The sequence below is a fragment of the Capra hircus genome, assembly GCF_001704415.2.
Source record: "Capra hircus breed San Clemente chromosome X unlocalized genomic scaffold, ASM170441v1, whole genome shotgun sequence".
Taxonomy (NCBI): domain Eukaryota; kingdom Metazoa; phylum Chordata; class Mammalia; order Artiodactyla; family Bovidae; genus Capra; species Capra hircus.
In genome coordinates, this window is record NW_017189516.1 from 1,721,109 (window position 1) to 1,746,512 (window position 25,404).

The 25,404-nt window shown below is 37.7% G+C and overlaps 1 protein-coding gene across 1 annotated transcript; it reads left to right on the forward strand.

Annotated features, from left to right (window-relative positions):
* Nucleotides 1–912: 912 nt before the first annotated feature.
* On the forward strand, nucleotides 913–20,680 carry ITM2A (integral membrane protein 2A). The gene is given in 8 exon segments (XM_018043615.1): nucleotides 913–921; nucleotides 1,286–1,627; nucleotides 5,953–6,084; nucleotides 6,358–6,555; nucleotides 6,788–6,902; nucleotides 7,112–7,279; nucleotides 7,428–7,549; nucleotides 20,414–20,680. Coding segments are annotated over 8 exon segments (1,353 nt in total).
* The last annotated feature ends 4,724 nt before the right edge of the window (nucleotides 20,681–25,404 follow it).

Below are 25,404 nucleotides of genomic sequence, written 5' to 3' on the forward strand. Positions count from 1 at the left end.
GTAAAATAACATAAGACACTGATATTTCTAAGCAAACTCATACATCTGGCCTTGTGTAAGGCACAGGCTTTCCACTGTTACCCTCCATCTACCTTCCCATCTGTAGCCTATCCAAGAAAATGAAGGCTGTTTTCACAAAGTTCCCACAGTGGAGACAGGCTATGCACTTTAGAGTTAAAGAAACATCAGTGAGAAAAACTCCAACCCATAATTTCTTGGACAGAGGGATGGTGACTGTCAATACCTTCCAGTCATTTTAATAAGTATATGAGTAGAAGGGGGATTCTGCAGCATAAGCTGGATTTTTTTTTGTAAGTGTTATTACTTTCACAAAAACAGATCCCTCTACTGTCTCAGGCACCAGGAATAAACCCTTTACCACTACTACCCTCAGTCACCAACTTTCACAACATGAATTTCATACAGTGAAGTTCTGTATTATTGTCACCAAATGCAGAACTGACTGTTAAGAAACAGCATGTGTAAATGTGTCAATGATGATTTCTAATTCAGTCCCTTTGAGATTATTGTTTTTCTTCTCACTAGATCTGTGTTAGCATCTGGCTAGATTTTCTATCCTCCACCCATATTTCTACCTCTTGAAACACATAGCTACACACACACACACACCTGCTTTTTTCCCAATGGATGTCATAGCTGGTAGCTGAAAAGAAACTAGTTTTGCGCTGAGATCCTGGTCTCGATTCCCTGTCCTGGGAGATTAAAAGATCTGGATTATTTCCTAGATTTTCTATGAGCTTTCTACATTCCTGGGTGTTACATCATGTATTACCTGCAAAACGGGATTTAAGGAGGTAGGTGTCCTGTATATCTGATTTAGGATTGCTCTGGGATAGGAAATTAAAATTTTTTTAAATGTCAAGTAATGAAAAAAAAAAATGTGTTGAGAGAATGAACCAAGTAACTCCAAACATGCTCTGAGTGTTCTTTAAAGGGACTATTATTGTAAAGTTACAGAACAGTCCTGGAACTATGCTTTCAGGTCTTGGGTGGGTGCAGAGAGGAGGAAGCTTGAAAGGATGCCAAGTTACAGTTCTTGGCCCTGTGGGAGGCCAGGTCCACTTTTAAGAAACTAAAATCAGGGTCAAGGGCTATTGTGGCCCGGACAGAGACAAAGAGATAGGACACAGCATGCTTCCTTATCTGATGGAGCAGAGAGATAGGTGGGAGCACGCTTGAAGTTCAGGTAAGGAGTTCTGAGTCTCAGGCCATCGGCTCCACCCCATTTCTTTTCTACCACTGGCAACTCCCACTTCCATTCCAGCACTTGGACTCCCTCCTTGTCCTTGCTGGGCCCTTCCCTAAGCCCGCCCATGGTCTCCCATCCAGCTTGAGACTGTGTCTCAAGTATACCCAGACCTGGGCTCCCAGCAGTGTAAAAGCAGAAGAGGAGAAAGAAGGTGCTGCTCGGGCTAGTGCTATCTTGTCCTCCTCCAACCTGCAGCCCAGAACACTGATTCCAGCAGTGCCTTACCGCGCTGTCCGAAGATTCACCACGGTGAAAATTGCTTTCAATACACCCACAGCAGTGCAAAAAGAGGAGGCGCAGCAAGACGTGGAGGCCCTTATAAGCTGCATGGTCCAAGCTCAGATCCTGACCAGCAAGGTAGCAATCCCTACTCTTCCCCTGACTGCCTGCTACGGTCCAGAAGGCAGGGTGGGGGTGGTTTGTGGAGAAGCAAGGGAAAAGGTGGAAAAGGAAAAAACAAAAACAAAAACAAAAACAAAACCTACTCTGCAGTTTCTGTGTTCCCTGGCAATGCTCCCTGTGCTCTCTGTTGGCTTTGCCCAGTCTCCCCCATTCTATCTGCACCATCTTCCGCTTGTGCTGCTTGCAAGCCCCTTAGCATCTCAGCGCTTTGCGCGGGGTTCCCAGGTTACATTATACATTGGCGAGGAATATTGGAGGGAGTTTGAAGAGAAGTCCTGGAACCAGATGTCACCTTCTCCTGGGGGACATGTGGGTGGCTAGGGATCAACGAGGAGGGCAAGTCACCCAGTCAGTTCCAAGGACACACATTTTCCACAGGGGGTGGGGTGGATATGCAGAATGAGCAAGGACACGGGACTTCTTTCTTCCCTTTTGACATGTATGAAGTTCTAGGAATCTAAATCTTTCTAGGATCGCTGAGTGCTTGTGGAAGTGGGAAGAGGTCAGCTTTGATTGGCTGCTGTACAGATTGGAGCAAGTGTCTTTTTTCCCCTACCCCCTCCAACTGGTGTATATTTTCAGTTTCTCCTTGGCCATACGTGACCTTAAGCTGTGCCGCCTCCTTCTCTTTTGGTAAAGGAACTGCCATAACTGAAGTTGGTCTTAATTCGAATTTGAGATGTCCGGTGTGCCCTCTTACTGCAAAATCCTTGTGTTTTCCTAGTGGCATTTCCTGAAGGAAACATTCTTCTTCTGTAGAAGAAATGTTGAGAGTTTTTGTATTTTTCTCTCTCTCTCTTTTTTCCTTTCTAGTACAGTACTTTCTTTTTGAGCGATAGCCCTTCTGCTCACCCTCCCCCATTGAAAGATCTGAAACAGGTCTGACCTTGTAATATAATCTTCTAGTATTTCCAGTAACTGGGGAAGTTTCTCCCCTGAAAATGTTAGCCATTGTCTATTTATTGCATTTTCTATTTCCTTTAAACATTTAGCATGTTTTCAGCGTTTGTAAACTATTTGTCATTTCCCTCGGTAAAATTTCAATGTTAAAACGTACAATGATATATATATTTTTCTTGTTCTATAAAATCTGTACAGTATTGGAGCTTACAGATCTGCCCCAATTTGCCTTGTTCTCTCTATAAAGTCTTTTGCATTCAGAGTGGAGATTTGAAAAGACCTTTAAATAAAATGAGAATCCATGTAGTAAAACTGATTATGCACATAATTTGAAATGCTAATGAGCCTTTGCAGAATTTTTATCAGGGAAACTTTCAATAATTAACCCAGCAATCAAACTAGCTGTTGTTTATTGCACATTTCAGAACTCAAAAACACCCCCTTGTATTGAGGATTTTTTTTGTAAATGATAGGTCAAATATGTAACTGTCCTACTTACTTTGTAAGGGGAAAAATGGACAGATTTTTTGCGGAAGTCTAATTAGATGCCAGCAGTTAAGTATAGTCACAAAATAATATTATTTTCCCCTCATCACCACAAACTCCATGATTTGTTGAATTCAGTTAATATGCAAGCAATACTTCTACTAGGCCTGTGATGTTATGTAGAATAAACAAATTTGAGCATGCAGGCTGTGATTATATTTCTTTATTAGGTGATGAAATTCCCACAGTATCCTGACTTGGCCACTGTAAAACACTGATTCACTGATTCAATAATATTTGACACATTATATTGTAATATATTGATAAGTTCATAGGAAATTTTTTTTTAGAATATATGTATTGTGTTTGTTGAAGATCAGCAAGACAGAAAGTCAAGTCATTGCTATCAAAATTATTATCACATGTGGGTATTTTTTATGGATGACTGTTTTTATTTATTTTTTTATTTTTTTTAATTTTAAAATCTTTAATTCTTACATGTGATCCCAAACATGAACCCCCCCCCACCTCCCTCCCCATAACATCTCTGTGGGTCATCCCCATACACCAGCCCCAAGCATGCTGTATCCTGCGTTAGACATAGACTGGCGATTCGATTCTTACATGATAGTATACATGTTAGAATGCCATTCTCCCAAGTCATCCCACCCTCTCCCTCTCCCTCTGAGTCCAAAAGTCCGTTATACTCATCTGTGTCTTTTTTGCTGTTGAACATGACAAAATAGTATGTCAGAGGTTGTGTACAATGACTTTAAAAAAATGTTCAGAGGGAAATGAACTGTGGTGAGAACCCCAACCACACTGAAGTCTTGAAAATTTAAATGAAAACAAAATCCTGATTCCTAGTCCATTCTTCCATCCATGGGCAATTAGATTGTTTCCATATCTTACCTACTATGGTGGGAAATTTTATGAAATGGGCACTATAGTACTTAAACCTTGTTTAATAATAAAATTCCTGAAATATTGAAGGGAGAAATAAAATTGAAGTGCAGATTTCTCTTCTCAGATCTCAGTGAAAAGAAAAAAAAATAAATTCCTTTGCAAATTTCAAAGTAAGTCATTTTTCTGACTTATGAACATGTCACTTCATTTTTCTGGACATCAGTTTAATCATCTAAAATATAATTTCTAAGCCTGTAGCTCTAGATTACAGGTATTCACAATCATAATTGATAATATTTGTAGTATTTATCTAAGGTTATTTTTTAATAAAAATAATCTAAATTTCTAAAAATTATTAAGACACAGAAAGCCTTCCAGTCTTATAAAGTATTAATAGAGGGCTTAAAAATGAATAAATTTAGCTAAGAAACTATGAATACTAAATTTATTTTAATTTAAAAGAGAAATAATTTTTAAACAGTTTATGAAATGATTGCCTCTCCTTAGAATCCATATATTTGTTTTCACCAAATTAATTAAAGTTTAATTAGTATTAAGTAGTTATGGAAAAAAGCTAATGGCCTGAAAGACTAAAACAATTCTATTTATATACCAATTTGAACAATTATTAAAGAATAAATTTGCTGACTTTATTCATTCTACCTTTCACTAATATTGCTGCTTAGGACATTGTGACTTTAAAGAATTGTATTGAAGGGCCCCTTCCACTGCCCTGAGAAGAGTACAAAGTTAATTGGTTGCTTGTTTACTTTGGATTCTTTTGTTCCAGTTACTAAACAAATTATGCATGCATGCTAGGTTGCTTCAGTCCTGTTAAGTCTTTGGAACCCCTTGGACTGTAGTCCTCCAAGCTCCTCTGTCCATGGGATTCTCTAGGCAAGAATACTAGAGTGGGTTGCCAGGCCCTCCTCTAGGGATCTCTTCCCATCCCAGAGATCAAACCTCATCCATTGGCAGGATGGTTCTTTACCACTAGCTCCATCTGGGAAGCCCAACCAAATGGTAGATTTAACAAAATTTTATAGTCACTTTTGCACACACAGCTTTGTTCCTAAGTATCAATGTACTTTAAATCTAGTGTTTTACCCAGAAGGTAAAAAAATGTTATTTTATTAAAAGCAATACTCAGACATATAATATTGGATGACATTAGGAAGCCCAATTTCTCATTAAAATTAGTAGAAAGTTGCTGTATAAAACAAGGAGCTCAGCCTGGTGCTCTGTGACAACCTAGAAGGGTGGGATAGGATGGGAGTGGGAGGAAGGTTCGAGAGGGAAAAGACATATGTATATTTATGGCTGATTCACATTGTCATATGGCAGAAACCAAACATTGTAAAGCTATGTAAACACACTGTAAAGCAATTATTCTCCGATTTAAAAAAGTTATGAAATAAATTTTGTCTTCAATATTTTAATTTATAAAATAGGGTGAAATGGTATATGCCTAATTTATAGAATTCCTTTCTTCCTATAGAAGTTAATTTTCAAAAAACAGCTTTCTGAAAATCACTTAATAAACCAAAGGTTGTTAATTCACTTTTAATTTGGCAAATAAGTTGATATATAAAAAATACTAAAGAAACTATTGTATTCCAGAAAGTTAGTGATTATATCACTGCACAAGTCCAGAAAGTAACGGGTTCCATTTATTTAAAGAGGATAACTTATTGCATAAATGCATGGTTATTTTCAGCTGATTTTAGAAGTATATACTTTGAAATAACTTTATATTTGAATTTGGAAATGCCAGAAAAATAAAAAGGTCATTATAAATTGGAGATTGTCACATCTATTAAACATCAAGAATTGTCTTGAAATGATTTTTAGGCTAGGGTGACTTAACATCTATCTAAAATATTTTGGGTTTCAAAGGCAGTAAAATGTATAAAAAAGAAACTATGTGTTTAAAAGCACAATTTGTTTTCTTTGTTTGTTTGTTTTTAATTTTGCTTTTGAATAAATAGGAACTCTGAGTTGCCACCAAGGAAAAAGCAGGTTCCTCTGGGAGATGTATGCTTACTCTCTTAAGCCTTTCATTCATCTTGGCAGGACTTATTGTTGGTGGAGCCTGTATTTACAAGTACTTCATGCTGAAGGTAATATTAATGAAAGTTATTATCTTTTGGATTACTAATTGTTACATATTTAGTGGAAACAAATAATTCTGTGATGGCCACAAGAGAAACAATTTAGGGAAAATTTTCAAATTACCTTTCAGAGTAAAATTGATTTGTCTTCATGGTTATGACTGTAATCAACAATCCTCAGCTTGATAACTGGTACAACAAACTGATTTGAGCTTGAGAAATGGTTTAAATGTCAAGGTAGTGAGTGTTAGAAAGTTTTGATTGTCACCTTTTGTCTTTTAGAGTACCATCTACCCTGGAGAAATGTGCTTCTTTGATTCCGAGGCTCCTGCAAATTCCCTCCAAGGAAAGGAACCCTACTTTCTGCCTGTGATGAAAGAGGTTGACATTTGTGAGGAGGACAACATTGCAATCATTGATGTGCCTGTCCCCAGATTCTCTGATAGTAACACTGCAGCAATTATTCACGACTTCGAAAATGTGTGTTTCTCCTTCTTACAGATATTTCTGAATTTCTTTTTTCCTTAAATTTATTGGTATTAAATATGTTGATAAACGTAACTTTTTGCAGCAGAGCCTTTTTCATTCTTTTGCTATTGAATATACATTAATTGATTTTGAAAGGTTGTAGATGCTTGTTCTAATGGTCGTTGAAAAATCTGCAGCATTGATACTCTGTAAATCATACCTAACATTTTCCCCTCCCCAACAGGGCATGACTGCTTACCTGGACTTGCTGCTAGGGAACTGCTATCTGATGCCTCTAAATACCTCCACTGTTATGCCTCCAAAGAATCTGGTGGAGCTCTTTGGCAGACTGGCAGTATGTATTTTGGATGTCAACTCTTCCAAATAATATTGCTTCCACATTTTAAAAAATAATTACTTGAGCCATAACATTCCAATTCACTGAAATAATTTTCAAATAAAAGATATTTCATGAGCTTAAATCTGTTCTAAAAGTAAAGTCTATATTAAAAGTGTGTCTGCTATAGGTGAAAATTTAAATAATGGTGTTAAGAATTTCTCATTTCAGGCTTTAAAAAAAAATTGAGTGGCAAATAGCTGCTTCACATTTATGTGGTTCATGAAGATCTGGTTGCTGTAGAAGAAATTCATGATGTTAGTAACCTTTGTATATTTGTTTACCAACTTTACAACAATCACAAGTCCTTCTGTCTTCATAGAAGAGACCTGTTGCAGGGCAGGCAATTTATCTCCTCCTTCACCCTATGTTATTAAGACAGTGAAAGAGAGTAGGGGTGGAATATAGGGAAAGTAGAGAGCAAATTTAGGTATATTTTTATTTTCAGAAAAGTGAAAAAGCCATTTTCTTGTGCATTTCCTCACAGGTTTCAACAAACGTGCCATTGATAAGTGCTGGAGACTGAGATCTGTTAAGAGTAAAAGTCAACAAGAAATGAGCATATTTAATAATAGGATCAGAGATTTACTATATGACTTCAACATTAAAGTGTGTGGGATACTAAAGATATTTATTCATGCATTTACTCTATGGCTTATATTTTTTAAAGGGAGGGGGAAAAAAAAACCTAGTAACCACTTCAAGCTTTTGTCAATTTTTAATTTAATAGGTATTACTAGTGGAACAACAGACTGGTTTCAAATAGGAAAAGGAGTACGTCAAGGCTGTATATTGTCACCCTGCTTATTTGACTTCTATGCAGAGTACATCATGAGAAACGCTGGACTGGAAGAAACACAAGCTGGAATCAAGATTGCCGGGAGAAATATCAGTAACCTCAGATATGCAGAAGACACCACCCTTATGGCAGAAAGTGAAGAGGAAATAAAAAGCCTCATGATGAAAGTGAAAGAGGAGAGTGAAAAAGTTGGCTTAAAGCTCAACATTCAGAAAACGAAGATCATGGCATCTGGTCCCATCACTTTCGTGGGCAGTAGATAGGGAAACAGTGGAAACAGTGTCAGACTTTATTTTTCTGGGCTCCAAAATCACAGCAGATGGTGACTGCAGCCATGAAATTAAAAGACGCTTACTCCTTGGAAGAAAAGTTATGACCAACCTAGATAGCATATTCAAAAGCAGAGACATTACTTTGCCGACTAAGGTCCATCTAGTCAAGGCTATGGTTTTTCCTGTGGTCATGTATGGATGTGAGAGTTGGACTGTGAAGAAGACTGAGCACCGAAGAATTGGTGCTCTTGAACTGTGGTGTTGGAGAAGACTCTTGAGTCCCTTGGACTGCAAGGAGATCCAACCAGTCCATTCTGAAGGAGATCCACCCTGGGATTTCTTTGGAAGGAATGATGTTAAAGCTGGAACGCCAGTCCTTTGGCCACCTCATGCGAAGAGTTGACTCATTGGAAAAGACTTTGATGCTGGGAGGGATTGGGGGCAGGAGGAGAAGGGGACGACAGAGGATGAGATGGCTGGATGGCATCACTGTCTCGATGGACGTGAGTCTGAGTGAACTCCGGGAGTTGGTGATGGACAGGGAGGCCTGGCGTGCTGCGATTCATGGGGTCGCAAAGTGTCGGACACAACTGAGCGACTGAACTAAATGGAACTAGTTGTTTGAAATGGCAATGAAATAATTCTTACCTTTCTCTTTTGAATTTATGGGATTTAGATATCTGAAAGCAGCATCAATGTGTTAGCTACAACACTGACAATGATTCATCCTTTGTATGTGTGTGTGTTTCTAAGTAAGCTCTTTAATCATATAGTAGAGAATGTTTTAAATTTAAAATATTTAAATTGTTTAATCTTTTTGTGTAAAGCATGCCAAATTGCTCAACCTTCTTAAGTTTCATTTTGTGCTACTTTCCTGAATTTAGAAATTATATCTTTACATTTCTGTTTGGTGTTCTGTAATAGATCTGATTTATATGTGAAAAACTTTCCTAAAGAAGTTATTTTCAATATTGCAGTGATTCTTTTTTTCTCACCGATAACAGTATTGTGAAATCCACAAAACTATTTAAGTACTGAACGCTATAAGGAATTTAGGTTGTATAAATTCTAGAAACCTATAATAAATTTTACCATATTCCACTAGTGCTCATTTGAGGGACACATAGTATGAACAATTAGCATTACCTATTAAGCTTTGGTATACTTGCAATAACTCTAAAATTATGAACCTAGCTTTGCCTTTACTCCCGTGTATGCTAAGTCACTTCACTCATGTCTGACTCTTTGTGACCTTATGAACCATTGCCTTCCAGGCTTCTCTGTCCATGGGATTTTCCAGGCAAGAATACTGGAGTGGGTTGCCATGCCCTCCTCCAGGGGATCTTCCTGACCCAGGTATTGAACCTGCATCTCTTACGTCTCTTGCATTGGCAAGCAGGTTCTTTACCACTAGTGCTGCTGTACACATTTATATTTTACAATTTCATAGTTTAACCTCTTTATGATATTATATCAAGTACTCATGTCTAAAGGCCCCATAATTGGCTTATTTGTAAATTCAATTATTTGTTAAGAGCCTTCAAGCCTATAGCAATTTCTGACCTTTAATGTACTTCCTTTTTAATAAAAATGTAAGCAATCATATGCAACTACAATAGGTCAATAAGAACTCACCATGGATAAGATGTTGATGACTTTTAATAACTTCACATGCTGTGATCTCTATTCTAAGAGTATAAACTCCATACAAAGGGGCCTATTACTTTAGATCAGCACTCCCAATCTTTTTGGCACCAGAGACTGTTTTTGTAGGATACAATTTTTCCATGGATTGGTGGTGGAGAGGTGGTGATTTCAGGATGACTGAAGTGCATTTCATTTATTGTGCACTTTGTTTCTATCGTTATTACATTGTGATGTGTAATGAAATAATTATACATCATTTCACTACTCACCATAACGCAGAATCAGTTACAACCCTGAGCTTGTTTTCCTGCAACCAGCTGGGGGTGATGGAAGACAGTGACACTCACGAGGTGAGTTACTTATGTCCAGTCTACTCTGTAATCTTGTTTTGGTTGCTGTTACTGCAGAAAACCCTGCTTCTCAAAGATAAGATGTTGTAATGGAAACAAGGCTATGTTTTTCCAGTAGTCATATATGGATGTGAGAGTTGGACTGTGAAGAAGGCAGAGTGCTGAAGAGAGTCCCTTGGACTGAAAGGAGATCCAACCAGTCCATTCTGAAGGAGATCAGCCCTGGGATTTCTTTGGAAGGAATGATGCTAAAGCTGAAACTCCAGTCATTTGGCCACCTCATGCAAAGAGTTGACTCATTGGAAAAAACTCTGAAGCTGGGAGGGATTAGGTGCAGGAGGAGAAGGGGATGACTAAGGGCAAGATGGCTGGATGGCATCACTGACTCGATGGACATGAGTCTGAGTGAACTCCGGGAGTTGGTAATGGACAGGGAGGCCTGGCGTGCTGCGATTCATGGGGTCGCAAAGAGTCGGACACGACTGAGCGACTGAACTGAACTGAACTGAATGGAAGCGAGCTTTTCAGTGCTTTTGTGACAATCTGAAGATAATTCGCCTTGACTTTAATCTATGGAGATTAAATGTATACTTTAATGTATGGAGATATGAAGCTATCTCAAACATTCTTTTTTTTAATCTATTTATTTTTTAATTGAAGGATAATTGCTTTACAGAATTTTGTCTTTTCTGTCAAATCTCAACATGAGTCAGCCATAGGTATATATATGTCCCCGCCCTTTTGAACCTCCCTCCCATTTCCCTCCACATCCCACCACTCTAGGTTGATAAAGAGCCCCTGTTTGATTTTCCTGAGACATACAGCAAATTCGCATTGGCTATCTATTTTACATATGGTAATGAAAGTTTCCATGTTACTCTCAGCATACAACTCACCCTCTCCTCCCCTTTCCCTGTGTCCATAAGTCTATTTTCAATGTCTGTTTCTCCACTGTTGCTCTGGAAATAAGTTCTAGAGTACCATTTTTCTAGATTCTGTAATGTACATTAGTATACAATATTTATCTTTCTCTTTCTGACTTACTTCACTCTGCATAGTAGGCTCTAGGTTCATCCACCTAATTAGAACTGACTCAAATGTGTTCTTTTTTATGGCTGAGTAATATTCCATTGTGTATATGTACCACTACTTCTTTATCCATTCATCTATGAATGGGCATCTACGTTGTTTCCATGTTCTAGCTATTGTAAATAGTGCTGCAGTGAACAACAGGATACATTTGTCTTTTTCAGTTTTGGTTTCCTCAGGGTATATGACTAGGAGTGGGACTGCTGGGTCATATGGTGGTTTTATCCCTTTTTTTTTTTTTTTTCTAAGGAAGCTCCATACCATCTTCCATAGTGGCTGTATCAATTTACATTCCAACCAACCATGCAAGAGCATTCCATTTTCCCCACAACCTCTCCAGCATTTATTGTTTGTACACTTTTTGAGGATGGCTTTTCTATCCAATGTGAGGTGATATCTCATTATAGTTTTTATTTAAATTTCTCTAATAATGAGTGATGTTGAGCATCATGTGTTTGTTAGCCATCTGTATGTTTCCTTTGGAGAAATGTTTGTTTAGGTCTTTTACCCACTTTTTGATTGGGTTGTTTGTTTTTCTGGTTTTGAGTTGCATGAGTTGCTTGTATATTTTGGAAATTAATTGTTTGTCAGTCTTTTCAGTTACTGTTATTTTCTCCCATTCTGAGGGTTGTCTTTTCACCTTGCTTATCATTTCTTTTGCTGTGCAAAACTTTTTAAGTTTAATCAGGTCCCACTTGTTTATTTTCGTTTCCATTACACTAGGAGGCGGATCATAGAGGTTCTTTCTTTGATTTATGTCAGAGATTGTTCTGCCTTTGTTTTCCTCTAAGAGTTTTATAGTTTCTTGTCTTAAATTTAGGTCTTAATCCATTTAGACTTGATCTCTGTGTATGGTGTTAGGAAGTGTTTTAATTTCATTCTTTTAGATATAGCTGTCCAGTTTTCCCAGCACCATTTATTGAAGAGGCTGTCTTTGTCCCATTGCATATTCTTGCTTCCTTTGTAAAAACTAAGGTACCCACAGTTGCATGAGTTTATTTCTGGGTTTTCTATCTTGTTCCATTGGCCTATATTACTGTTTTTGTGCCAGTACCATATAGTCTTGATGACTATAGCTTTGTAGTATAATCTGAAGTCAGGAAGGTTGATTCCTTCAGATCCATTCTTCTTTCTCAAAACTGTCTTGGCTATTTGGGGTCTTTTGTGTCTCTATATGAATTGTGAAATTTTTGTTCTAGTTCTGTGAAAAATGCCATTGGCAATTTGATAGGGATCACATTGAATCTGTAGATTGTGTTTGGTAGTATCATCATTTTCACAATATTGATTTTTCCTACCCAGGAATATGGAATATCTCTCCATCTGTTTAGATCATCTTTGATTTCTTTCACTAGTGTCTTATAATTTTCTGTGTACAGTCCTTTTGTCTCCTTGGGTAAGTTTTTTCCTAGATACCTAATTCTTTTTGTTGCAATGGAGAATGGGATTGATTCCTTAATTTCCTTTTTTTCTGATATTTCATTGTTAGTATATAGAAATGCATATATTATATGCATTTAGAAATCACTGAAAAATGATTCCTGTGTATTCATTTTGTATTCTGAAAGTTTGCTAAATTCACTGATGAGCTCTAGTAATTTTCTGATACTATCTTTAGGGTTTTCTATGTACAGTATCATGTCATCTGAAAATAGTGAGAGCTTTACTTCTTTTCTAATCTGGATTCTTTCTATTTTGTTTTCTTCTCTGGTTGCTGTAGCTAGGGCTTCCAGATCTATGTTGAATAATTGTGGTGAGAGTGGACACCCTTTTCTTGTTTCTGATCTTAGGGGGGATGTTTTCAGTTTTTCACCATTGAGAATAATGTTTGCTGTAGGCTTATCATTTATGACCTTTACTATGTTGAGGTAGGTTCCTTCTATGCCCAATTTTTGAAGAGTTTTTTAAATCATAAATGGGTACTGAATTTTGTCAAAGGCTTTTTCTGCATCTATTGACATTATCATATGGTTTTTATCTTTCAGTTTGTTAATATGGTGTATCACATTGATTGATTTGCATATAATGAAGAATCCTTGCATCCCTGAAATAAACCCAACTTGATCATGGTGTATGAGCTTTTTGGTGTGTTGCTGAATTATGTTTGCTAAAATTGTGTTGAGGATTTTTGCATCTGTATTCATCAGTTATATTGGCCTATAGTCTTTTTGTGTGTGTGTTGTCTTTGTCTGGTTTTGGTATCAGGGTGATGATGGCCTTGTAGAATGAGTTCGGAAGTTTTGCTTCCTCTGCAATTTTTTGAAAGAGGTTTAGAAAGATAGATAATAGCTCTTCTCTAAATGTTTGATAGAATTCTGTGAAGTCATCTAGTCCTGGGCTTTTGTTTTTTGGGGGATTTTTGACCACAGCTTCAATTTCAGTGCTTGTAATTGGGTTGTTCATAATTTTTATTTCTTCCTGGTACAGTCTTGGAAGATTGAAGTTTTCTAAGAATCTGTCCATTTCTTCCAGGTTATCCATTTTATTGCCATATATTTGTTCATGATAGTCTCTTATAATCCTTTGTATTTGCACATTGTTTGTTGTAACCTCTTTTTTATTTCTAATTTTGCTTATTTGATTATTCTCTCTTTTTTTCTTGATGAGTCTGGCTAAAGGTTTGTCAATTTTGCTTACCTTCTCAAAGAACCAGCTTTTAGTTTTATTAATCTTTATTTTGGTTCTTTCATTTATTTCTGCTCAGATCTTGATGATTTATTTCTTTTTGCTAATTTTGAGGGTTTTTATTCTTCGTTTTCCATTTGTTTTAGAATGTTTCATTTAAGGCATGTGTTTCCTTATTAATTTTCTCTTTTGATGATCTGTCCATTGCTGTGAGTAGGATGCTAAAGTTTCCTACTATTATTGTGTTACTGTCAATTTCTCCTTTTATGTCTGTTAGTGTTTGTCTTATGTATTGAGGTGCCCCTAAGTTGAGTGCATAGTAATTTACAATTGTTATGTCTTCATCTTGGATTGGTCCCTTGATCATTATGTCATGTTCTTCTTTATCTCTTGTAATCTTTCTTATTTTAAGGTCTGTTTTGTTTGATATGTGGATTGCTACTCCAGCTTTCTTTTTCTTCTCATTATCATGGAATAGCTTCTTCCATCCTCTCACTTTCAGTCTATATGTATCTTTAGGTCTGAAGTGGGTTTCTTATAGACAGCATATATATGGGTCTTGTTTTCCACTCAGCCAGTCTGTGTCCTTTGGTTGGAGAATTTAGTCTGTTTATATTTAAAGTTATTATTGATATATATATATATATATATATATATATATATATATATTCCTATTGTAATTTTCTTAATTGTTTGGGGCTTAATTTTGTAGATCTTTTTCTTCTCTTGTATGTTTTGACTATATATATCACTTTAACATTTGTTGTAAAGCTGGTTTGGTGGTACTGAATTCTCTTAACTTCTCCTTTTCTGAAAAGCATTGATTTCTCCATCAATTATAAATGAAATCTGTGCTGGGTACACTAATCTTGATTGTAGGTTTTCCCTTTTCAGTACTTTAAATGTATCCTGCCATTCCCTTCTGGCCTGCAGAGTTTCTGCTGAAAGATCAGCTGTTAAGCATATGGGATTTCCTTTGTATGTTACTTGTTGTTTTCCCTTACTGCTTTTAATATTCTTTCTTTGTGTTTAGTCTTTGTTAGTTTGATTAGCATGTGTTTTAGCATGTTTCTCCTTGAGTTTACCCTGTATGGGATTATTTGTGCCTCTTGGACTTGATTGACTATTTCCTTTTCCACTTTGGGGAAGTTTTCAACTATAATCTCTTCAAAAAATTTCTCATACCCTTTATTTTTCACTTTTTCTTCTGGGACCCCCATAATTTGAATGTTGGTGTGTTTGATATTATCCCAGAGGTCTCTGAGACTATCCTCAGTTATTTTCATTCTTTTTGCTTTATTCTGCTTTTCAGAAGTGATTTCCACCATTTTATCTTCCAGGTCACTGATTCATTCTTCTGCTTCAGATATTCTGCTGTTGATTCCTTTTAGAGTATTTTTAATTACAATTTCAGTAATTGTATTGTTTGTCTCTGTATATTTATTCTTTAATTCTTCTAGTTGTTTGTTAATTAATTCTTTCATTTTCTCCATTCTGTTTTCGAGGTTTTTGATCATCTTTACAATCATTATTCTGGATACTTTTTCAGGTAGTTTGCCTATTTCCTCTTCATTTATTTGAACTTCTGTGTTTCTAGTTTGCTCCTTCATTTGTGTAGTATGTCTCTGCCTTTTCATTATGTATTTATTTATTTTTACTTATAGTATTTGAGATCTCCTTTTCCCAGGCTTCAGGGTTGAATTCTTTCTTCCTTTTGTTTTCTGACCTCCCAAGTTTGGTCCAGTGGTTTGAGTAAGCTTCGTATAGGGTGAGACTTGTGCTGAATGTTTGTTTGTTTGTTTGTTTCTCCTCTAATGAGCAAGGCTGAGTGAGGTGGTAATACTGTCTGCTGATGATTGGGTTTTTATTTTCTTTTTGTTTGTTTAGATGAGGCATCCTACTCAGGGTGCTACTGGTGGTTGGATGATGCCAGGTCTTGTATTTCAGTGGATTCCTTTGTGTGAGTTCTCAGTATTTGATACTCCCTAGGGTTAATTCTCTGGTAGTCTAGATTCTTGGAGTGAGTGCTCCCACTCCAAAGGCTCAGGGCTTGATTTCTGGTCAGGAATGACGGTTTCACAAGTGGTTTGTTATGACATTAAGTGAGATTAAAACAAATATCCAAAAACGAGAAACGAAAGATGAACTCCAGACAAATGACAATTACAAAATCAGGCAAATAATAATTAAAGTAATGGAATATACACATATACATACACATACATAAGCAAAATCAAACTGTCCAAAAAAAGTGAAATATAATAGATTGACCCAGCTAAAAAAGAAAATAAAAAAAAAATTATATTTACCAGTTAAGGACAATACTAAATAAAGCACAAACTGGAAAACAAAACTTAAGCAAGGTGCTACATGGGGAATAAAGCAATGAATACAAAAACTAACAATTATTTTGAGAGGAAAGAAGAAAGAAAAGAAAGAAAGGATAGACATGCAAAGTTAAATAGAGGTAAATGTAAAAGATTTATATATATTAAAGATTAACTGAAAGTGGGAAAGAACAGTAGGAAATGCAAAAAAAGGAATAAATGTAGAAAAATATGATAGGTATAAAAATTAAAAGTTAAAATTTAAAAAAAGAGAAAAGAAAAATAATGGAAGAAGACAGAAAAAAGAAAAAAAAAACTCGACAGAACTGAAAAAGCCCAACATAGATGCAGAGGTTTATAACAATAATAATTGTAACTGAATATACACATATACATATACACCCATAAACAAAATCAAAACAGTCCAACGAAAATAAAGTACAATAAATTGACCCAGCAAACAAAAGGAACTAAACATTATGTCTACCAGAACAAAACTAACTAAAGCACAATTGGAAAACAAAACTAAAGTCAGTTGCCAATTGGGAAATAAAGCAATGAAAATAAAACTAACAAATATGTTGAGAGGAAAGGAAAGAAACAAAAGAAAGAAATAATAGATATGCAAAGCTAAGTAGAGGTAGATAAAGAAGATTTATATATATTAAAGATTAATTTCAAGGGGAAAAGAACAGTAGGAAATGCAAACAAAGGAATAAATGTAAAAAAAATAATAAGAGGTTTAAAAAATTAAAATTAAAAAGAAGAAAAACAAGTAAAAAGGGAAAACTCCCCAGAACTGTAAAAGCCCAACATAGAGGCAGAGGTTTATATCTACAATTAAAAAAAAAAGGAAAAAAATAAAAAGCTCAAAAACTTAATTACATTTCATGGTGCCAATAAAATCAATAACTACAACAGAGGGGAGGAAAAAAGGGGCAAAAAATAATAAAAAAGTCCAAAAGAATCTATAGAACAAGTCAAAATATAAGAATAATAAATAATTTTCTTGAGTCACCACTGTCAGAATCCTTTCCCTCACTGGGAGTCACAATCCACCTCACCTCTCTAGGATGCCCTCTAACACTTTGCTTATCTCTAGACCTGCTCTGAGGGTAGCTCAGATTCTAATCTGGTCCACTCCTGTGTGTTCTTGTTTCTAATGTCCACAGCTATCAGAACTAGTGTGTTTTCTTTTGTGGAAGCTCTCAATGATCTTTTATATATTCCATAGACACAGAGTCCGCCTAGTTGATTGTGTGGATTTAATCTGAAACTTTTACAGCTGGTGGGAGGGTTTTGGGTCTTCTTCCTTAGCCATACTGCACCTGGATTGCAATTGCAGTTTTATTTCCACCTCTGCATGTGGGCTGTCTACTGCGATTTGCTCCTGAGGCTGCCCTGGAGGACTTAGGTCTGCCCCTGTGAGGGCCAGATGTGGAGGTGGTGCAGCTGCTTGGGTCACAGGCGTTCTGGCAGCACCAGGTACTCAGCGGAGTTGGTGGCTAGGGCAGCAGGAAATACAGTGCTCTAGAAGGATATGGAAACCAGTATTGGCCAATACAGCCCAGCATTTTTGCCTGGAGAACCCCCCTCCCTGACAGAGAAGCCTGAAAGGCCAGTCTACCAGGTCACAAAGAGTCAGACATGACTGAAGGAACCCTGTGCACATAGAGGCAAGACTTTTTTTGCCTATGGCAACTCTGCCCCAGTGAGAGTTGAGCATGAAGATGGCACAGTTGCTTGGCTTATGGGGACCCTGGCTGCACCAAGTGTGCAAGGACATGGACTGCCTCCTCCACAGGAGTTATGGCCTTATCAGAGTCTTTTTTTGAACTTCTTGTCACTGGCGATCAGAAGGCTTCTTTGGCCAGTCTTTCTCCATAGCTCTGCCTATTCTGTAGTGTTCTGTTTTGAGGCATCTTTGTTTTTAGTATTAGGGTGATTGTGGCATCTTTTCTCTCACATCCCCTCAATCTGTCTCTTCACCATCAACAGCAGCCCTTGCCCTGGGATTTCTCCACAATACCTAAACTCCAGCTTCCAGCCTCTGTGCCTTCTAGGGGACCTGTGTCCCTGTTTGGGGTATATATGGCTGCTGCAAGGACTGTCTGATTCTCATTCCATTTAGGCTGCCACCAATCCGCTGTTTCACTCTCAGCCTTAAATGTTTCTCCTCTAACTCAGACAATTGCCCCTATGTGGGGATCAGACCCCTGCTTCAGTTCTGCCACCCACCAAAAGCAGGTCCAGTCCTACTAACATTTCTGTTTTTCCCCTTAGTTCCTTCATCCTACTGAGTTTTGAGTGGTCCTATATATCCTTTTCTGCTGGTCAGGTACTTCTGTCTGCTCTCAGCTGGTGTTCTACATGCACTTCTGTGTCTGAACGTGTATTCCTGATGTCCATGAAGAGATGTACTCCTCATCCACCTTCTCCTCCGACATCTTGTTCTCTCCTTGGTAATATCATTTTTATTTTCCCTGATAGCTTAGTTGTTACAGAATCTGCCTGAAATGAAGGTGACCCCAGTTTGATTCCTGGGTCGGGAAGATCCCCTGGAGAAGGGGTAGGCTACCCACTCCAGTATTCTTGGGTTTCCCTTGTGGCTCAGCTGGTAAAGAATCCACCTGCAATGTGGGAGACCTGGGTTCAATCCCTGGGTTGGGAAGATCCCCTGGAGAAGGGAAAAACTACCCATTCTAGGATTCTGTCCTGGAGAATTCCATGGGCTATATAGTCCATGGGATAACAAAGAATCAGACACGACTGAATAACTTTCACTTCGAACATGGTATACCACATTTATTGATATGCATATATTGAACTGTCTGCATTCCTTGAAAAATCTCACTTAATTATGGCATATGATCATTTTAATACATTGTTTATTTGGCTTGTGAAAAGTTTATTGAGGATTTATGAAGGCATATTCATTAAGGACATTGGCTGTAATTTCATTATCTTCTGGTGTCCTTGTCCAATTTTTTTTTTTTAATCAGGCTAATGCTAGCTTTCTAATAAGAATTTAAATGCATGTCTTTCTCTTTTAATTTTTTAAAGTAGATTGAAAATGATTTGTATTAATTATTATTTAAATCACTAATAGAATTTACCAGTGAAACCATCTAATCTTAGACTTCCTTTTGTTGGGAATTATTTTTAAATTATCAATACAATCTCCTTCCTAGTAATTGATCTGTTCCTGTTTCTATTTATTCATGACTTGTTAAGTTGTATGTACCTAGGAATTTATCCATATATTCTATGTTGTCCAATTAGTGTTAGTTGCTCGGTCATGTTTGATTCTTTGCAACCCCATGAACTGTAGCCTGCCAGGCTTCTCTGTTCATGGGATTCTCCAGGCAAGAATACTGGAGTGAGCTGCCATTCCCTTCTCCAGAGGCTCTTCCAGATTCAGGGAATGAACCTGGGTCCCCTGCATTGCAAGCATATTCTTCCCTGTCTGAGCTACAGGGAAGTCCCATTGCCCATTTAGTTGGCATATAATTTTTACATAGTAGTTTATTTTAATCCATTGTATTTCTGTGGTATCAATTTTAATACTTTCCTTTCCATTTTTGATATTATTTATTTGACTTTTATATATTAGGTTGGTGCAAAAGTAATTGTGGTTATGCATTTTTGAAATTTGTTGTTTGATATTGGAATACATTCTTAAATATATGTGGTTGCTATATGAAAAATTATGACCAACCTAGATAGTATATTCAAAAGCAGTGACATTACTTTGCCGCCTAAGTTCCGTCTAGTCAAGGCTATGGTTTTTCCTGTGGTCATGTATGGATGTGAGAGTTGGACTGTGAAGAAGGCTGAGCACCAAAGAATTGATGCTTTTGAACTGTGGTGTTGGAGAAGACTCTTGAGAGTCCCTTGGACTGCAAGGAGATCCAGCCAGTCCATTCTGAAGGAGATCAGCCCTGGGGTTTCTTTGGAAGGAATGATGCTAAAGCTGAAACTCCTGTACTTTGGCCACCTCATGCGAAGAGTTGACTCATTGGAAAAGACTCTGATGCTGGGGGGGATTGGGGGCTGGAGGAGAAGGGGACGACCCAGGATGAGATGTCTGGATGGCATCACCTTCTCGATTGACGTGAGTCTGAGTGAACTCCGGGAGTTGGTGATGGACAGGGAGGCCTGGCGTGCTGCGATTCATGGGGTCGCAAAGAGTTGGACACGACTGAGCGACTGAACTGAACTGAACTGATACATCAATTGAAAGCACATTTCTTGCTTGATTTATTTTGCAAATGATTTATTGCTTGCAGTTTATTTTTTATTTATTTTAGACTAGGGAAATGACGCTAGACAAAAAGTAAATTTGAGTGAATTCCTTATTTGAGTTCAAAACGGGTCATAAAGCAGTGGAGACAACTCGCAGCATCAATAGTGCATTTAACCCAAGAACTGCTAAAAAGCCTACAATGCAGCAGTGGTTCAAGAAGTTTTACAGAAGACACAAGAGCTTTGAAAATGAGGAGAGCATTGGCCGGTCATCAGAAGTTGACAATAACCAGTTGAGAGGCTCACTGAAGCTGATCCTCTTACAACTACACGGGAAGTTGACGATGAACTCAACCTCAACCATTCTACAGTTGTTCATCATTTGAAGTAAATTGGAAAGGTGAAAAAGCTCAATTAGTGGGTGTTTCATGAGCTGACAGCAAATAAAAAAAAAGATTGTTTTGATGTGTCATTTTCTCTTATTCTATGCAACAAAAACAAACAATTTCTCAATCGGATTGTCATGTGTGATGAAAAGTGGATTTTATTCAACAATAGGTGATAACCAGCTCAGTGTTTGAACTGAGAAGAAGCTCCAAAGCACTTACCAAATCTAAGCTCGCACCAAAAAAAGGTCCTAGTCACTGTTTGGTGGTCTGCTACAATTGTGATCCGCAACACACCATTGTAATGGCTAAACCATTACATCTGAGAAGTATTCTCAGCAAATCAATGAGATGCACTAAAAACTGCAATGCTTGCTGCAGCATTGGTCTGCAGAAAGGGCCCAATTCTTCTCCACAACAATGCCTGACTGCACATCACACAACCAATGCTTTGAGAATTGAAAGAATTGGGCTATGAAGTTTTGCCTCATCTAGCATATTCACCTGACCTCTTGCCAACTGACTACCACTTCTTCAAGCACTTCGACAACTTTTTGCAGGGAAAATGCTTGCAAGAGGCAGAAAATGCTTTCCAAATGTTATTTGAATCTCAAAGCATGGATTTTAATGGAACAGTAGTAAACAGACATTTCTTTTTGGCAAAAATGTGTTGACTGTAATGTATCAACACAAAACTGTATTTGATTAATAAAGATGTGTTTGACCTAGTTGTATTGATTTAAAATTCACAATCCAAAATTGCAGTTACTTTTTCACCAACCTACATAAATATGTGTGCATGCATGTCAAGTCACTTCAGCTATGTCTGACTTTTTGTGACCCCGTGGACTGTAGACGACTAGGCTCTTTTATCCGTGGAATTCTCCAGGCAAGAATAATGCAGTGAGTTGCCTTGCCCTCCTCCAGGGAATCTTCCTGACCCAGGGATTGAACCCACTTTTTTTTACATCTCCTGCATTGACAGATGGGTTCTTTACCACTAACACCACCTGGGAAACCTATATATATATATAATTGATGAATTTGGCTAAAGATCTGACAGTTTTGTTTAAACTTTCAAAAAACTAGCTCTTAGTTTTATTTATTTTTTTTTCTATTGCCTTTTTCACCTCTGATTTGGACTACGATTTTGTTACTCCTTACTACTAATTTTGCAATTGGTTCTTCTTTTTCTGCTTCTACGAAGTATACAGTTAGGTTTTATTTCAAATTTTCTTTTAATTTCATGCAGTGACATCCCACTCCAGTACTCTTGCCTGGAAAATCCTGTGGATGGAGGAGCCTGATAAGCTGCAGTCTGTGGGGTCGCTAAGAGTCAGACACGACTGAGTGACTTCACTTTCACTTTTCACTTTCATGAATTGGAGAAGGAAATGGCAACCCACTCCAGTGTTCTTGCCTGGATAATCTAAGGGATGGAGGAGCCTGGTGGGTTGCCGTCTATGGGGTCGCACACAGTTGGACATGACTGAAGTGACTTAGCAGCAGCAGAAGTCATTTCTTACTTTGAACTTCCCTTTTAAAGCTGCTTTTGTCTCATCCCATGAGTTTTGGTATGTTGTATTTCCATTTGCCTAATTTTTTTTTTAAACAGCACAATATTATTTTGAATTTTAAAATATAGGTCTTAATTCTACTACAGGCATAAGCATCTAGAATTCAAAGTTTTCTTATTATTTTTTTAAATTTTTAATTGGAGGATAATGTCTTTACAAAGTTGTGTTGGTTTCTGCTGAAAAACATCATGAATCAGTCATAACTATATATATACTTGCCAGGGTCCAGCCCCGGTGGATCCAGGGAATTCAAAGGGTGGACAGAGTCGGTGAAGAGAGATTTATTTAATTAGAAATATAAGATTAGATTAGGAAAGAATAGTGTAGTAGGAAAATTAGTGGAGAAAAGAGGCTGAATAACTTGGTTTACATGGAGAACTAATAAAACCTCGAGACAAGAGGTTTGCACCATCGACATTAGGCCACCGGCGCCCGTTTGAATAGTGGAGGGTGCACTGCCTTGGGTTCCCTCTCGCATGGGTCTTAGAAGCCAGGGCAAGTAAGTATACATGGCGAGCCTCCACACCCCAGATGGGAATTCAGCCAGAAAATAAAGAAGACACGGGGAGACCAAGCTGCTTCAGTGAGCGAGGCCCCAATAACTTTATTTTTTAAAAGAACTTTTATACCTTTCCCACAAATGATGCTGTGTACATTATCTTCTGGCCTTGGAGGCCTGTGAAACATTTTAAGACCCTCTTTTGATAAAGGCTGCTCAACCAGAAAACTTATTTTCCCTTGAAGTGTTTTTTTCTTTATATTTCTAATCTATGTCAGACTCAGAAAGTATCAAACAAAGTTACATTTTCATGAAGCAAAGGTGCAGTAAGTTACAACAAAGAAAGAACCAATTAGCTCAAAAATCTGATGTGGTCAGTTTCAAGGCTACACTTGTTTATTCTTACATTCTAAATATGTTAACAAATGTCCTCCCAGGTGTACAGTGGGTAAGAGATATGGGAACTTAGCAACAAGCATTGGCCCAATAATGAAATCTTACACCAGCACTATTCTAATAACTTTTAGCTCTTTGAAAGGCTTTATGTTTTAGGCTTCCCATGCCTCTCACAGTTGGGGGGCTGCAAACAATCACAGGCGTAGTTGTAACACTCCAGGTAAGGCAAGTTAGAGAGCCATCAGAGGGGTTTTTGGATTGAAACACTCTTATTATGCCCAGGAGACTTATTATCTAAAAGCTCTAAACTAACTTTTTCCTAAAAAAAGCTGGTGGGGGCAGCCCCCTGTTAATGTCAGAAGAGAAGGTGAAAAGCATAATATAGTAAAGCAGGCAGACTCTGATTTGGGGGTTAGATGCTCAGGAAATTCCACGGGGAACTCCTGAAGTCTGATCCCCGCCTTTACATTTTGTCAGGCTTCCTTCTTCATGACCTTTGCCATGGGCAGGATTCCTCATGATGGTTCCCGGCATATACATACATACATATATATATATATATATATATACACATACATACATATATATAAATATATAAAATATATATATACACACACACACATACTTATATATATATTTATATATACTTATATATACCCCTCCCTCTCGAACCTCTTGCCCACCCAAACCCAATCACACCAGCCTGGGCTTTCTATGTTACACAGCAGCTTCCCACTAGCTTTATACGTTACACAGGGTAGTGTGTATATGCCAATTCTACTTGAATAATTCATCCCACTTTCTCCTTCCTTCAGTGCATCCACAAAACCATCCTTTATATTTGGGTCTCCATTCCTTCCCTACAATATTTCTAGATTCCATATAATCGCTTCAGTTCAGTTCAGTTCAGTTCAGTCACTCAATCGTGTCGAACTATTTGTGACCCCATGAATCGCAGCATGCCAGGCTTCCCTGTTCATCACCAACTCCTGGAGTTGACTCAGACTCCCATCCATCGAGTCAGTGATGCCATCCAGCCATCTTATCCTCGGTCATCCCCTTCTCCTCCTGCCCCCAATCCCTCCCAGCATCAAAGTCTTTTCCAATGAGTAAACTCTTCGCATGAGGCGGCCAAAGTACTAGAGTTTCAGCTTTAGTATCATTCCTTCCAAAGAAATCCCAGGGCTGATCTTCCTTCAGAATGGACTGGTTGTATCTCCTTGCAGCCCAAGGGACTCTCAAGAGTCTTCTCCAACACCACAGTTCAAAAGTATCAATTCTTCCGTGCTCACCATTCTTCATAGTCCAACTCTCACATCCATACGTGACCACAGGAAAAACCAAAGGCTTGACTAGAACGACCTTAGTCGGCAAAGTAATGTCTCTGATTTTGAATATACTATCTAGGTTGGTCATAACTTTTCTTCCAAGGAGTAAGCGTCTTTTAATTTCATGGCTGCAGTCACCATCTGCAGTGACTTTCGAGCCCCGAAAAATAAACTCTGACACTGTTTCCACTGTTTCTCCATTTATTTGACATGAAGTGATGGGACTGGATGCGATGATCTTTATTTTCTGAATGTTGAGCTTTAAGCCAACTTTTTCCCTCTCCTCTTTCACTTTCATCAAGAGGCTTTTTAGTTCCTCTTCACTTTCTGCCATAAGGGTGGTGTCATCTGCATATCTGGGGTGATTGATATTTCTCCCACCAATCTTGATTCCAGCTTGTGTTTCTTCCAGTCCAGTGTTTCTCATGATGTACTCTGCATACAAGTTAAATAAGCAGGGTGACAATATACAGACTTGATGTACTCCATTTCCTATTTGGAACCAGTCTGTTATTCCATGTCCAGTTCTTACTGTTACTTCCTGACCTGCATACAGATTTCTCAAGAGGCAGGTCAGGTGGTCTGGTATTCCCATCTCTTTCAGAATTGTTCACAGTTTATTGTGATCCACACAGTCAAAGGCTTTGGCATAGTCAAGAAAGCAGAAATAGATGTTTTGCTGGAATTCTCTTGCTTTTTCCATGACCCAGCGGATGTTCGCAATTTGATCTCTGGTTCCTCTGCCTTTTCTAAAACCAGCTTCAACATCAGGGTGTTCACGGTTTACGTATTGCTGAAGCCTGGCTTGGAGAATTTTGAGCACTACTTTACTAGCATGTGAGATGAGTGCAATTGTGCGGTAGTTTGAGCATTATTTGGCATTGCCTTTCTTTGGAATTGGAATGAAACTGACCTTTTCCAGTC